The sequence below is a fragment of the Brachyistius frenatus genome, unplaced genomic scaffold, assembly GCF_029030835.1.
Source record: "Brachyistius frenatus isolate BFR_SWC_R1_liver_20210118 unplaced genomic scaffold, ASM2903083v1 Contig_16, whole genome shotgun sequence".
Classification (NCBI taxonomy): Eukaryota; Metazoa; Chordata; class Actinopteri; family Embiotocidae; genus Brachyistius; species Brachyistius frenatus.
In genome coordinates, this window is record NW_027210615.1 from 2,658,604 (window position 1) to 2,675,835 (window position 17,232).

Consider the following 17,232-nt stretch of genomic DNA (forward strand, 5'->3'; position numbering starts at 1 on the left):
TGACCGTTTATTTAAGTTGAATTTATTTTTTATAGATTGAGGTATATAACAAGATCTAATGGTCATCTAATTATATTTAAAAGTGTTCAAATTATTGTTGTAAACTTGTCTGGATCAGGTGAATGGATAAGACTGAGGAATATGAAATAATCCACCGCTGAAAGTACTCACCAAGAAAAGCACAATTTACTTTGGTAGGAAATGATTTACTTTATTAGAAAAAAAAACAAAACTATACAGTAAAGGTCTTTTTAAAAAAGAAAAAGTATATGTACACATTCAATAGGAAGCGGTGGAGTCGGGGCTGAAGAATTACAGACGTGCTGCAGATGAAATGCTGAGACACTTTGGTTTTGTCCTTTTCATTGAATTTGTGGACAAAAATGTGGAATATGTGAACGTCTCATAGGCCAAACACAAATTTTCACAATTTCCTATCTGCTGAGAGATAAACAATTTCCTTTCACGTCCCTTGATGAATGACTACAGCCTACTTTGGAGGGAGATTTGATCAATTAGAAGTTCTGATGATTTACAGACCGGTGACAAACTAAAAGGAGAAATCTAGATAGAAAAAGTAAATGGGATCCGGTGGCTCTGTTATACAATATGTTTTGGCCTTCGCAGTCACAGATCTGCACCTACATGGGGGAATTTGGATGGACGAGTTAAGCAACCATGAAAACACCGTGAGGGAACATGTTTTGGATCCCTGCCATAGAGTTTAGAAACTTGTAGAATCAATACAAAGGCACATTGAAACTGTTCTGGCAGCATGTGGTGACCCGACCCATTCCTTCATGAGACACTTTATGTTGGATTTTTATTTCATTTTTCACCCCTCTGTACTTATAGAAACTCAGATCAAGGCCGATAAATTAGAAAAAAAAAAAAGTACAATATTTTCATAATGCATGTATTTAAATGGCTTGGACCTCAATTTCCTGTTGGATTTGAAATGTGCTCCCCTGAAGAATTTGCATTATAATCACTGTTATTTTCAAGTTGTCATGCCTCAGAGTGTTTGGTGCTCCCAGAATGTGAACAGTTTACATTTTTGTAGCACAAGCAGGAAAACATCTCCGTGAACGTGCCTGTTACACTGTTACATTTACTAACTATGTGACATTCAACGTGTTCTCAACCTTGACAAAACCCAAAGCTGTCACCTTTTCACTTTCACAAAAAGGAACTTAACTATTAGTAATGTAATATAAGTCTTCAGCATCTGCTGTTGTTATATTAGTGCCAATAATATGCTACCTTTCATCTCTGACATGGTCACGATTATTCACGTTGATATAAGGTAATTACAAACAATTATTTAACCCGTAGTACTTCTTCTATTACTGATTATGCCATTTCATCCCACTTCAAAACTGCTTTCCCCTTTGAAAAATCTCCAACCACCAGCAGGTCATATTTTCTAAATGTCTACCAGATTAGGAAAAAAAAAAAAAAAAAAAAAAAAGCTGCAGTACAAGTGTATGTTTGATTTGAAATGTCATATTCTGACATATTTTTCCTCAGTTTTGTTTCAGAGCAGGTCCTTGTTCAGTGTTGTTGCTCGGACTCTGTGCTCACAGAAGCTGAACAGTTCATATTGTTGTGGGATAAACAGGCAAAAAAAAAAACCTCCCCATGAACTCTTTCTGACCGGGGCTGACTGTGACACATTAACAAATGATTTAACCTTTACTGGATCATTCTCATTTTCACAGAAATCCAAGGACTTACTTTTTTCTCTGTTTGTCTTACTTTTTTCAAACAAAGTAAGCTTAGTGTTGCAATGTAATGTTAGTACTTGTACTTAACTTAAATATTGCCCGTTTATGCAACTTTACACGTCTACTCCACTAAGTCTCAGAGGCAGATATTAAACTTTTACTTCACTACATTTTTAGATACTAATTTCAGGGTTTCATACCTTTTTTTGTCAAGTGAAAACCATGTATCTCCAAATGTGGTGATTTTAAATTTTCTGATACATGTAAGAATTAGATGTTCCTTTATAGACTGAGAAAACAATCTTACTTTCTAAGATAAACTCTTGGATTTGCTGAAAATACCTTGTTTCTCTGAGCTTGTTGACTTTTTAGAGATACTGTACGTGGTTCTTACAGAGCAGAAATGGTACAAACATATGAGGACAGTATTTGAAATATGCACAACCCTAGATAACAACAGGAGTAAAAATGCACATCAATGCAATAGTTTATATTAATCCAAAAACATCATGTATAACAGTAAAACACAGACAGGAAGCATTTACTGCATAGTGTGTACTTTTATTTTAAGTTCATTTTGCTGATAATTGAATATAGTTTTTAATGCAGGACATGTACTTGTAGGGGGCTGCTATTGTTTTACTTAAGGGCCTGAATACTTCTTCCGCTGCTGCTTAAGCTACAGTGCAGATTGTGGTGGAGATTTAATATTACAACTCCACTACTCCTGCCTCTAATATAATACTGCCATCCCCGGTGCCCCATGTTACAGCAATGTGCTGCACTTAAGTCCATTTTTAAATGGTACTAGATCCTTTTTGTTACTTTATACTTTTACTACACCACATCTCAGAGGAAAATATTGTCTTTTTTATGGCACTATATTTATCCCCACAGCGAGTTATTGCACAGATTTAGATTTTCCATATAAACAAATCATTAAATTGTCAAATGTGATGTGAAGGTGGTTCACAACCATTTGACTTTGACCACTCAGAAATAAAAACAACAACATCCTTGTCATGTTTCTGAGGCCTGTATGTTCTGAGAAACTCCTTTCAAACTGCTGATGGTTTCATTTCAAAATGTTTGAGGCCCAGAGAGGGACAACGTTTTAGTGTTTTACAAAAGAGGTCATCTCAGCCAGAAGTTAAAGAAAATAGAAAATAAAATATATGTTGGAGAATTAATTTTGTTCTCATTTCCTGTCTGCAATTAATCATCTAATTACTGCTCACATTTATCTTGTGAGTGTGAAGAGCCCAAACTACAGTTTGGAAACCACTGAACTAAACTTATTGACAACTACTTCAAACTAAAGTCCACTGAGCAAGTCATTTACTGGCCCAATTTAACTTTGATGAACAATCAAGGAAACACTTGACCAATATAATTGCAACACCACGGCAGACTACAAGGACAATCAGTCAAAGAAGACTTTAAATAGTTTATAACCAATCAACTGTAAAAGTGGGAAACTCACTCGTTCTGCAACGCATGAAGGAGCTGTGAGCCTGGAGATGCAGGAACAGTCGGTCACACCTGAACACACCTGGAGCAGAGAGGAGGTTCAAACTCACCTGCAGTAAATTACAGTACAGTGTTATCATCAGGAGGGCCTCAGATGGAGGCCTGCTGGTCAGACTTCACTGTTAGTGTAAGTTCAGACAGAATAAGCAGGGGAAGAATCACAGATATGGATCAACGTAATACAATATAAAACAAAAAAATATGATGACATTTCTGAATGAATATTATTTGTATGAAATTAGAGGTAAAATGTTAAAGTCTGAAAAATGTGCAGAAATGAAATAAAGAAAATTGTACCCAAACCTGGATTTTATTTGTTCAGGTTTTCTATTTTTGTATCCCGTTGTTCATATTTTACTGCTTTTCATATTTCTTTTAATATATTGTTGTAATTATCTCTGTGCTAAAGTGCTGTACATAACCTTGCCTTACTGCAGCTGCCGCTGCCACTCCTTTAACTGCTACTATTACTACTAAACTTCATAATGTTATGTATGGTACTATTAGTACTTGCAGGGGTTGGATGAAGCTGTGAAGGGTCCTTATGGCAAAAACAAGCTGTTGGCCCCCAGTGGCCCCAACACCACAATCCATTCCTCCCACTTTCTCTGCACGGTGCACTGGAAGCATCTTGTTGCTTTAGACTCACACAGTGCAACCCCAAAAATAAACTGCAGGCAGCCCCAGAACTGCTGTGTTTGCTGTTTAACTCAAAAATTAAAGGGACTAAAACTAGATGTTACCAGAGGACCTTCTTTTTGTTGTTGATAAAAAATACATAGTTGTATTCATTTATATTTGGCTTTATTGTTGCATCACCACACAAATGGGAAGTAAACCAAATTGCAACAAACAAATAACCCCATGAACCTGGAGGCTTGAGGGTGCCTGAAGGTCTGGGCTCTTGGGGCAGCTCCTCACTATGCCCTATTGATAATCCAGCAAATCAGAAATATTTCTCATATTTTGCATACATTTCCTCACCTCTTTGGCTCCTTGCTAAGTTGAAATATATATATATTTTTAAAAGGTGAGTTTATTATTATTTTCAAGTACATCTTACAACAATACTCACATGGCCATGTATATAACGGCACATTTTTTGGTCCCTGTGATCATTTCTTTTCTCTATATTGCCCATCCATTGCAAAAATCCATTTTAAACTTCAGCCAGAGCCAATTTGACGAGTCAGCAGTGCCTTTTGCTGTAATGTTGTCTTTCCTGAGTTTCCTGGGACAATGGATTTCTAAAAAGACCGAAACAGACTGCTGAAGGCTCACATTAACTTAGTTTGAGCTTTGGAACACGTGTTCAGCCAAAACCAGGGCAGCTTTGTCGCAAATATTTTACTTGGGAATTACGTCAGGAGCTCCAGAGCAAGTAAAGACGGAAGAAATAATCAAAGTGACCGAAAAAAATTTTTTTGTCAAAATACACATTAGTAGTGGCTATCTTTTTTTTTTTTTTTTAAGTAATTCTTCTGTCCTGTAACACTTTGCACCAAACTCCTGTTGGAAATCATATACATTGAAAGAGACAGTTAAACATTGCAAATGATCTCATTTATAATCTAATTTGTTGCTAAAATGCTGTGGTGTGTGGCATCGGTTTATGCTACATACTTGCCCCTATACAAATCAACATTTCTCTGTTTCAGAGCAGTTTTTATCATCTCAGTGGTGCACTGAAAAACAAAGAGAACAATGCTGATTAAATACAACATTTGATAGAAAATGCTAAGCTGCCACACAACCAAGGTTTCACACTCTTTGTAAAAAACAGACCGTGTGTGTGTGTGTGTGTGTGTGTACGTGCGTGTGTGTGTGTGTGTGTGTGTGAGACCACAGGTGTCTTTTACAACGTATCATCATTTTTCCAAGAGTCATTTTGCCTGGATGCAATAATGCATAAAATTGACTCAGCATAAATGTAACAATAAAAGCCACATGTTGACAGTGAAGGTCAGTGTGTTGGAAAATGATCATTTCACGCCAAATAGAAATAAAGCTTGAACTCTTTGTTATGGAAATATATTCTTATGCTAACCTTTTGGAAAGGAGAGTGGTTTGTGTTTTCTAAACTCATCCTTATTTCTAGATGGGAAAGCTCTTAGTTTCTTAACAAAAATGATAATGCGACACTGATGGGGAGAAATTCGAAGTGGATACACTTCCTTCTACCCCGAGACACGACCAGCAACAAAAACACAACATTGAGAGTGGCGCGGCCAAAGATTATTTGATAAAAAAAAACGTGACTGTTCTGCAGCTGAGGGCCGTAAAGATAAGCGGTTGGCCAAAACTAGCTTCCAGTAAACTGTAAAACAGTCATAAGCTTGTAAAACAATATTCCCCCTGCTTTGCTTTCAAGTTCTTTTGAACTCTGAAATGATCTCGGTCCACAGCCGTCTAAGAAATGGTTGACTGGACCAGATTAGTCTAATCATTTATCGTAAAATATCCTGCGATTTATCATAGTCTACATCACATGTAGAGTGAGCTATAAACTGTAGATATAGAGAATGCACAGATCTTTTTACACAAAGTCTAGTGTTAGTAACTTCCTGCAGCAACACTTGGCCCTTTTATTTTAGTCAAAAATATCACATTTACCCTGAAGTTAAACTTTTCTTCCTTGTTCTGCTAAAATGTACTGCAGCCTCTCACATATCACCCGCAACACTTACTGGGTGAAGGCAGTTTAATTTCAGCAGTGACCTTCTCAAAGCTCTGCCATCTGATTTGTTAACAGTAAAGACAAGAAACAGGACAGAAGTGTTGAGTACCTCCTTTCAGAAACCTTAAACTTTTAACTAGACTTGTAGGCCACTTTTTCTTTTGACACTGAAAGCACTGATGTCATGCTGCTGCTGCTGCTGCTGCTGCTGGTGGTTGCTGATGTAGAAAAGCAGACGGGTGTCAGATGGTGGTGAAGCACCTTGAGGTGTCTGGTTTCACCTCTCCAGAAGTCCTGTGTCAACTAACCTGTCCAAGATTACAAGTCATGCTTCATACTTTATCACCGTATAGTATCTAAACAACGCATCCTGATAATAATGTTGCCCCTGTTATATTGTCTCATTATCCCATATATTCAAAACAACAATTTTTGATTTCTTTATATATTCCATCAGTAAAGACAAACATGAAAAACATAATGCACTGACATGAGGATTTTGCAAAAAAAACATCAAGTCCCAACAATGCGTTAAGTTCAATTTAAACTTTGCTGTGTTCATTACGTCCCACAAGTGTATGAAGGAAAACACAACATAGGGAGGATTTTGCTGTTTAAAGACCCATTCAACATAACAACATCCCCAATTCAAAAAGGGGCGGGACAAACACAGTTACTCACCAACACTGGTCGCTGGTTGGTCAGCCCTTTAGAGCGCCTGTGCAAAGGCTGATACGAGCCGAGTTACCAAACAGTATTCATAGTGAGGAAAACTGAAGCTGTGAGCGACAGTTGGCGCAGATTCCAACAGATTCTATATTTTCTCTCAACAAATGTAAACACTCTACATGCATTGTTCACCAGTTTAGATGCATTCGACCATGCAGGTTACCTTTTCTTAGGCTTGAATCATTTTTGGATGCACAGCATTATCTTGTTGGACAGGTCAAGAACACTGACCACATCCTACCACATGTTAAAGTAAACATAAATCCCACCAGCGTGCTCACACCTTACTGCCTACTCATACCAGCTGCGTCAAACCCGTCTAACATTCTATGTTTTACTCTGGAGAAATGATAAGCTCAGATTTTGCCCTTGATGATTTGGCGACGGAGGTCGAAAACAGCATCTTTGCTCTTTAGCGTTTGAGTTAATGCCAGTTCGAGTGGGAGAGAGTCAACACTGTGTCATTTTATGGCCTCGCTGCTAACACAGTTTCCTGCTCACGTGTATCCCTTCCCAACCTCCGCAGCAGCGCCGCCCAACCCTCCATCTCACGAGATAATGTATTACTCTCACCCAGCCACCCACTAAATCCTTGACGTGTTTATCATAAACCAAGTTCATGGATTCCAGAAAGGAGAATAAAACAATGTTTGATTGTGCACCTTCTCCCTTCCTCAAAGCAGCCACAACTCAATGCCCAATAAATGACTCTGCTGATATGATACGGCAGTATTTGTGCTCGGGTTACTAAATAACCAAGTCAGTTAGGCAGCTGTTATTGCAGAGACATGCCACAGCTAATGGCTCCCGGCCATCAGTCATTACCATTAAGGAAAAAGGAGTAATCAAATAAAACCTCCAACACACATCCTTCCAGTCATCTTAATGAGCGGGAGCCTCACCTTGGTGGATGTACGTTTGTTGCTTTTATGTTTAAAATTTAAAGGAGTAGTATGTAAGATTTAGGGGGATCTATCGGCAGAAATACAGTACAATATTATAATCAGGGTTCTATAAGTGTAAAATATCCTGAAACTAAGAATTGTTGTGTTTGCGTTCCCTTGGGATGGCATCTACAAAGGGAGCGCACCATGTTGCGCCACCATGTTTCTACAGAAGCCCAAAAGGGACAAACAGTGGCTGGAGAAAGGGGCCTTTCCTGTTGTTGTTTTTTTTTGCAAACAATCACCGTGGACTCTCCTACACTTGGAAGGTGAACGCTGTTTAGTTAGTTGTAATCTGCAATCTCACCAATACATGTCATCAAATCCTATACACTGCTACTTTAAAAGGTAGTGTGGATAATATTAGAGAAATACATTGTTTTCGCTGGTCAGCCACAACAATGAAACTACTGAAACGTGAAGTTTTAAGTAAAATACAACAACGACAGCCCTGTCAAAAACTCATGAGGCCTTCATGAGGATTATAATGTTCAGTTGTTATTGAGAGGTGTGGATTTCTTTTAATGGTCTTTGAACTGCACTGGGTTTCATTGAGAGGTATTCCCAACATTTTATCAACCCTATTCTTTTAAGTGGTTTTAATGTTCTTGCTGTTTGGTGTATGTTGACATTAGACTTCATTTGTTAACATATACATGACGGTTGTGATGCAACCAGATCATTGTCATTGTCTTTTGTTGATGTGGTCCAAGAATGGGCTCCATGTTTTCAGAAACACATGTGGATGTCTGTCTGACTATAATTTGTTTATATCCTGATATATTGGATATGATTTCAATCCAGTAATCAAATGATGAAAATGTTACATATTTCCTCTGGTCTCCCACTCATCCTGCATCCTGTTGCACTATTGTTTAGTTAGTTTTAATTTAATTTAATTATTCTATTTTATTTTATTCTATTTTATTGTATATACTGTGCATTTTTATATTTAATCATTTTTACTGTTATTTTATTGCTTTCCTGTATCTATAAATGCTGCTGTAGCGAAAAGAAAAAAAAAAATTCCCTTTGGGGATTAATAAAGTAACTACCTACCTACCTACCTACCTACCTACCTACCATGTGCAGTCATCACATGACTTGACTGTAACCACTAATCTGTGACGTTTTGGGGATCAAACTCAACATACACAGATTATTTAAGTGTCTTTATTCTCCCCCATAAATCCCATAGGGCCGTATAGCATGTGTAGCATTGCTCCAGCTTCCTCCTGACAGCAGCATAAATCATCGTCTCTTAAGTTGAGCCGAGCCTTTCTGCTCGGCGTCCGATTGCACCGATTGAGGATGTTATAGTTGATGAATTGCGTCTTCAACAGTTTGTGCCAGTAAAGAAGTGGAACAACAGGCTATTCAGAATAAAGTGGCGCTGCGGCAGGAAGATATTCCTGTATCACCACCTGTTACCTTATCACTGACTGTATGGAAATAACTCCTTCATATGCATGTTAAACATGCTGGTTGATGCAAAACCTCTGTAGATTGTGTCTTTTCTATGTTACACCACAGCGTCCGTCTCATTCAGTTTACATTTCGTTGTTTGGACTTTTGACTCACTGACATGAAAAATAAATGCATCATTCAGTTGAAGGATTTATGGCATTAATGTGTTTGTATATAGGGCTGGAGTTGAAGGTGTGTGTCTTAAGTGTGTGTTTTTACGTGAGGGCGGGGACACAGTAGTGAAGACAGGTTGGAAGAGGAAAGGAAGGAAAAGGTATCTCCACACTAGAAGTACTGACACTTTTTCCTTCCTCCTCCTCCTCCTCCTCCTCCTCCTCTTCCCCGCCTTCAGACACCACCTCAAGGCCAGGACTCTTGTCTGAAGCACATTTGCATAGAGTGCTAAAAGGGAGCTGGCAGAGCAGGGGCAGGTGATACTGGCCAACGGACGCAAGAGGAAGGAGGACTCACGCTGACACACAGAGCTCAGACACACACACCCACCCACACACCTGGTGTTACCCCACACAGGACGACCTGAGCCGGAGCCGTGGCACAATTATAAAAAAAACCCAACAACAACCAAACTCCCTGCTGGGAGCTCAGAAGTCAGTTGACTCCAGAAACATGCAGGAGCAAAGGGAGTGAGAGGTGAGCCCGGCCCACAGAGATCAAGAGAGGATCCTTTGACATCTTCATCATCTGGCAGGTAAGATGAACCTTTGCGCTCCACGTTGCAGCGAGAGTTTGTGCTTTTTATTGTTACACTACACGGCTTTAAAAATGTTTTACTATAAAAACTGTTTATATTTGATTTTTTTTTTTCCTTTAAAGTGAAGCTTCTCCTTAAACTAAAAAAAAAAAAAAAAAAATCCAAACTCCACACTGCTGAGTTAATCTGATATAAATTAGGTTCCTTTACCTCATCTCATAAACTGTGCTCAGCTATAAAGAAGTGTTCATGTGGCAGCAGTAGGTGGATTGAAGCCATGTAGCAGCAGTCATCAGGTGTAGTTTTCTGTGTTTCCCTGTGTGTACTCACTTCTGCATTGTCTTTTGTGCTTACACAAGCTACTGCTGAGATCTGTATTTGTTCCCTCAAGTTCAGTTCAGTTAAACTGCCCCCCCCCCAGCTCAAACAGCAGGTAGATCGAGTTTCATTTGCTTTTCAAACTGGGAACAGGTAGTGCAGCATTGTGGGTGGCAGTTGAACAGAGCATACAGCAGCACATGTACAGAGCTGAGCATTCAAATGAAACACTCTCTACTTTGCACATACTGTAAGTGAGCGGTGGTTTGAGAAAAATGGGTCAGTGGGACTGGTAACAACACGTGTCGTTGATCGTGACGAGGAATCAGAAAGTGAAGGTCAGAGCAGAATGCTGCAGAGACAATAAAAAAACAACAACTATAACTCATGTTTGAAGTCAGTATTTTGGATCCAGCAACGACTTATTTGACCCTGCTGTACGTTATACAAGCCTTCAGTGTGGCACCAGAGCTTTCTGGATTGACTTTCCTTCACGTGCTCTCAGGACATTTTGCTTTTAACCTGAGAACAAGGCCTAAATGTCCTTTTTACATGTCACTTTGAAACAGTCTGTGGTGCGAATAGGGAGTAAATGGACATTTAAACCTTTTCCACCTCAAAGTGAGACTCATACTAATTAGTGGCGACCGGGGCTACATGTACACCTACAGGCTAATTATAAGCGCATATAAATAACAGTAGCACAAGTCAAAAAAATTCAAGTCAGTGAACTAAACCTGAAACTAACATTAGCGACACACCAGACCTAACAAGGCTGAGGCAGCTAAAAGGTTGAGAGTGTTCGTCTGAACAGGCGTGCGTTTAAAACACGAGTTCAACTTTTCATTTGTAAAGGAAAGAATGACTTAATTCTTCTTCTTCATTCACACAGTCTCACTTAAAGTATTTATAAACGACTACATGAATGTATACTTGTATGTAAATTCATATATATATATTCGTAAATATGGTGGATTTTTTTTTAACACACTTTGTTGTCTGATTTGTAGGTTATCTATGTATTTATATACCTACCCATCTATCCATCCATCCATCCATCCAATCCGTTTCTTATTTTTCCGAAAAATCGGTGACATATTTCACCAACTTGATCATTTGTTTCCAGTGTGGTCACTGAGTGAAACATTGCCGTAGGGAAAGATCATGATGACCAGTACACAACATCTTTATATTTGAGCTGTGGCATTTCCTCGATGGGTTTTTTCTAAACCAGCTGACAGATTAAAAGCTGTAAATCTTTAACTAAGAAGCTGAGTTTGTCGCCAGATCACGTGACATGGAGTCACGTTCAGACTTCATACAGGTCACGTAGAACACACAGCTGAGACCTGAGCCTAGAAGTTCAAATCTAATTTCAGTGGTTTTATAATCACACTGTAAAGCAAAGGTCAAACAAAGATTATGCGTACAACCGCCTCAGGCGGTGCTTCAGCTGTCCGAAATCTACGACTGTGCTGTTTTTTGATGCTTGGTTGGTTGCTATTTACTTGTTGCTTGTACTACAAGTAACACCGCCTGAGGCAAACTGTTTCTCCCTTTTTAAGACCTTGAGTTTTCTCTTTGACCCGTAAAATATAGGAAATATATACAAGTTAACCACATGGGAGCCTTTATGAACAGTGAATGAACAGTGTTTGAATACTGGCTTTTCCAATGCTGTCGAAAACTTTATTACATTTGTTTAAATAGACAATTACCGCCGCAGCATGCATTTTATGGTTAATATTTCAGATATTTATTGACTTTGTTTGATGATCTTATAAAGCTGCTTCACCAGCTGTGTAAATGTTTGAACATGAAGGACTTCATTGAGTTTACACTTTCATTTGTCACAAGTATAATTTTTCTATGTAGTTGGTTGGGTCCATAAAAACAGTCTGTCATGGTGAATTAAATTTGACCTACAGACAGATTGACGTTTCGCGTCATCACTTGCTGCAGGTGAGACAGACCACGCCCAGTAACTACAATTCAAATGGAGCAATAGGGTAACTGAGTCACAATCAGTGGTAAAGGGAGGCTTGAAACTGATAAGACAGGTGTAATTATACAGAAAAATCTGTCCCCATCCGACTAAAGCATGTCTGAATTCAGCAGAGATGAGGAGAGAGAGTCGGCGGTGCAGGAATGTCAAGGGCAGATGGAGCGATTAGGCGGAGAACAAGCGGGGACTTTGTGTAGATTGGAGAACTGGGGCAAGACCGGCCCTGAGGGCACCGAGAGGAGAGCACCTGTGCTCCGACATCCTTCATCCCGAAGGCACAAACACACACAGTCGCCTTCACGTTAGTGACTTTAAATACGGAGCCCACAACATTAGCAGGCGGGTTATTACCATGTAATATTCTTATCATTCAAACAACATGAAACGAAGGGAGCAGACTCAACGCAGAGCTGCTCCCGGAGACACCCGCAGCACCCCAAAAACCCGGTCCGTTAGTTTCTGCCGAGTGGCATACAGACGTGAACAAAAGTCACATTAACAAAGCAGCCTGTAATTATCCCCGACGTACTCGCGTGCTGGTGACCCGCCCTCAACAAGCTTTCATCAGCTGCTGGAGGCAACAAGGACCCAAAGACTCCCTGTATCGGCCCGGTATGCATTTGCATTCCACTCTTGATGTCCTTATATGCAAACTGCCTCTGAAAAATGTAAATACAATAAATAAGTCTTGCATGTAAACTCCATGCAATTACACAGATAGGCTTTCACCTAAAGCACATTTGCTGACATGGCAGATATTCTGCAACAATCTTTGTTAATTACATACACATTCAGCGGTTGAAGTAGGAAAGTGACAGCATTCACATGTTTGCGTCCGTATCAGCCTCCATCAGCATACCCATAGGCTTCATTCTTAATTTCATCAGTGAATAAAAGATACTAGCAGGCCTTGCTATAGTTCACAACATGGATGTAGTTAATCAAGGGGGCAACCATTGCAATTATTTAATTACACGAAATAAAACATAAAAAAACTATAAGCTATATGGCTGGATGGTGTATGAGCTGCTTGGAGACTTTTAATTTGTAACGGATAAAGGAAGTTGCGCCATTTGCTCGACCAATAGAGACCGGGGATGGTAGGAAACAGTGATTATGTGATTGGATATTTGATGTTGACATACATTCAGCACGTCCTGGACATTTTGGGAGGACAAACACTGCTATTCATGTTGAACGAGATATTCTCATACTCAGCATCACAGGGTCTTTGCTGTTAGCAGTGGTGCTAACGTCAGCTTGCTTTCACAGCTGTAAACGTCTGATTCTGTTTGTACCTTTTTGGAGCCAGGCCAACATTACTGCGAGGTTAATGTAACATTACTTCGACTAGCCACCAACAAAGAAAATCAGGCACATGAAAACAGGAACAGGTGCGTGAGAAGCCGTGCCCCCTGGGTAATGCAGTCTATTTAGGGCCATTATGAATCACGTACAAAAAGTTCAAGAGAAAGTCACGATAACCAAAATGTAAAATGTAGAAGTGCTGTTACAGTGTACCAATCACTTTAAGCGATGCTATAGATGAATATAAATATAGAGAAATGCTGTCAGTCACTGCTTTTTGGCCGGTGTTCAGCCCGCTAATAGCAGCTGCTAACACCACGAACAAAATTTGCATGCAGTCATTTTCAATAACAACGTGCCCTTTTGAAAACAGCATGCATTACAACTTCTTTTTTTTTTTTAAATGAGGTGTTTCCAGGGGTTATGAGTTAGAAGCCAACTGCAGCACTGAAGATTGTTAAATAGCCAGCAAGATAACACTTGGGCTCTTTTAAAATGGATACACTTAAGTTTCCTTGCTTCATCACCGATTAGATCACATAGAAGTCGTCCGTTCTCTACCTACATTGATTACGGAGATATTTGAAAACGCAGATAAGACCCCAAGAAAGCTGTTTGATACATTTCAGTACTCTGAGACCCTGAGAACAATCAAGTTTGCACTGTGTGCCCGAGTCACGAGGAAAGAAAAAAACACCCGCCATACTTTGTATTTACTGTGATCTGTAGATTCCTCTCCTAAATAAGAAAATGAGATTATCCCATTTGGCTGGGACCAGAATATGTAGATGGCTTTCTGGGTTTCACTGAATGTTTGCGTCTTTTGGTTTGTTGTGGATTTTTCCTGCTGAAGGCCGAAATGCTGATTATTATCGTGTTCCCTTGAAAACACTGTCCACACTGGTCCACAAGGTTCACGAGGTCCACACCGTTCCCGCAGAGCTGCCCACACAAGGGGGTGGTTAATGTCACTTAAATGACTCATTTGTTTGTGCAGCTGATTTTGTAAATCCAATGTCACTTGGCATTTCGGACCCATTTTACATCACTCCCGATGACTGAATTATTCATTGACAGGGCAAATTCCTGTCAGCGTTGGAATAGTTCAGAGTTCAAACATTCACTTGGATATAAAGTGAATATTGGATATTGGATATTGGGGCGGCACGGTGGTGCAGTGGTTAGCACTGTCACCTCACAGCAATAAAAGGTTCCGGGTTCAAATCCGGTCCTGGGCCTTTCTGTGCGGAGTTTGCATGTTCTCCCTGTGCTTGCGTGGGTTCTCTCCGGGTTCTCCGGCTTCCTCCCATCATCCAAAAACATGCACCTCAGGTCAGGTTACCCTAACCCTGATTGAGTTGGTGGGATTATGGTTTGCACATGGTTGCCCTGTCTCCGTGATATGAGAACTAATATCTGTCTTTCACTCATTCTTTTTAGATAATCCAGAAATTAAAGCGAGCCCGAGAAGAGGAAAGAAAAGCGCAGCGAGTCCACAGGAGAAGGACTAAAGAGAGCCAACGCTAACATTTCTGAAGATGGAACAGGCGCAGAAGATTTGGCATGTGCAGATCGCGCCCCAGGAAGTACCTGGAGAGCAGCAAAAGAAAGTGTCGGTAATGGGCCAGCCGGAGTGCTCCATCTGCTACAACACCTACGACAATGTCTTCAAAACGCCCAAGCAGCTGGAGTGCACCCACACCTTCTGCCTCGAGTGCCTTTCCCGCCTCATGGCGGTCTCGCTGGCCGACCACGACGACGACGACAACGGCAGCACGCGCCTCTCGTGCCCCTTTTGCCGTCACCCCACCATGCTGCCGGAGGAAGGGCCCCCGGCCCTGGCCACCAGCCGCGAGGTCCTCTGCAAGCTGCCCACCCACCAGCAGCACGAGGAGCCGGTGTGGCTGGAGGGGGAGAAGCTGTGCTACAAAAGCAACAGGAAGGACGCCCCCGAAAGTCCCACGGCGTTCTGCGTCTGCATCGACATTGGGGCCAGCAAGACGGTGGAAGCACCGATCCAGACTAGGGCCCGGACGTTGAGCCTGATAGAGAGAATGTCAGACTGGAAGAGGATGATGCTCTTCGTTGTGCTCATGGTGCTGCTTGTTGTGGTTGTGTTGTGGCCCCTGCAGTGTGTATTCACCACCGGGAACATGCGCTGTATGAAAGAACCCACCAACCACAGTCGTCCCACCACGACTACTTTAAGCCCCTTCACCGGGTCTCGTCTTCTACCAGAGTAAATCCTCTACTAACTGGACCCCACTAATGTAGATAACATTGTATATAACACACTGGTAATGTTGCAAATGTCTGACATTGTAAATTTCTCCACACACCTCGGATTTGGAACTTTCAACAGAACCACATATATTAAAGCTGCTGTGTGTAGGCTTTTATGACAACTGACTTCAGCACCCCCTGGTGGTGATTTTTTTTTTTTTTTTATAGAAAATACACACTGGCAGACCCTGCAGGAAGTAAAGCAACAAAGACTGCACCGATTTTATGTTCCCACTTCAGACTTATCAGAATAATTTATTATTTTGATCTTTTTTTTTTTTACTGCATATGTCTTTTTTGAACTGACACAAAAACATCTACAGATGCCAATTTATAGTAATTTAATCTGCACCGGTATTTTGAAATTAGATACAAATTGGTTGTTGGGACACAATTAGGGTGATTTGTTGTGTCGACTCAACATTCGGTGATGACGTCGTAGACACTCAGTGTTGCAGCCAAGCCACCACTGTTGGTTTGGATAGGCTAATATTAGCTCACATTTATTTATGAAATCGGAACTTTTTAAATATCCATCTAACTGCAAACACCCATCACTAAAAAAAGAATGAATGTAATCCCGGTGTGCCAACTAAAAACTTTACCTGCTGTGCATTTGATTGTGTTTTGATATGTTCTTGTTTACAGAATTTTAATAAAAACAACGTGAGGTATTCACTCATTTGTGCCTCATTATTAAAATGGATTCCATTTGACTTTCCCTTATTACAGCTTCTCACGTTCTTTAATATCAGGTCGTAGTTGTAAAACAAACCAATCCCTGGCCGCTTTTCATTTCCTCCTTATATGAACCTTAACCTCATGACTACACAAGCAAATCCTCCTTTGTCCTTACAGGAAGTTTGCTTTATTTACTCCTGGATGAGTTGCGTCACATAGGAAAATGTAGGCTGAGATTTTCCAATAACAGCTCACCTGCGACACGTGTTTGATAAGAGTTCAATTTTTAACAATAATTAATAAGACGCCATAAAAGTACAACTTGCTGAAGCATCATTTACCCTGCCGGTAAACACAGTCAAACAATAAAATCTAATTAAAACGAACAAAAAGAAAAACCGAGTCAGTTTCACCACAACTTTCCTTAAATTAAAAAAAACAAAACAAAAAAACAAGTGAAAAGTAACTTCTTGTCAGATGGCATCATTTTACACAGCAACATTTAAACTGAATGTTTTCCAAGGAAACACAATTAAGCTGTCGGGTTTTTCCCCTCGTCTCCAACAAGGCCGAATAAGCAGCCTATTTTCTTGCGAGCGGCAGCAAAATAAAACCGTTTTATTGGAGCTACGCTGCTCACGTGTTCCGAGCACGACGGCTAACGCAGAGCTCATTTCTGACTCGGCTGTCTGGACTGTTCTGCGTTTCACTCGAGTCAGAAAGCACATTTTCTACAGGCCACGTCGACCATGAAAAGCTGCCGCTGTGAATGCGAATGTGAATGCCTTGTTTTTCCCAGCGTTAATATTAGTTAACCGGTCCCCGATGCAGCTCACACCGCGGAGCACTTT

At 40.4% G+C, this 17,232-nt stretch overlaps 1 protein-coding gene across 1 annotated transcript; it reads left to right on the forward strand.

Moving 5' to 3' along the window:
- Positions 1-9,633: 9,633 nt before the first annotated feature.
- LOC138618209 (RING finger protein 223) lies at positions 9,634-16,382 on the forward strand. The gene is made up of 2 exons (XM_069693793.1): positions 9,634-9,783; positions 14,858-16,382. Exon 2 carries the CDS (start codon positions 14,956-14,958, stop codon positions 15,658-15,660), a length of 705 nt encoding a protein of 234 aa, XP_069549894.1. The 5' UTR covers positions 9,634-9,783; positions 14,858-14,955; the 3' UTR covers positions 15,661-16,382.
- Positions 16,383-17,232: the final 850 nt, after the last annotated feature.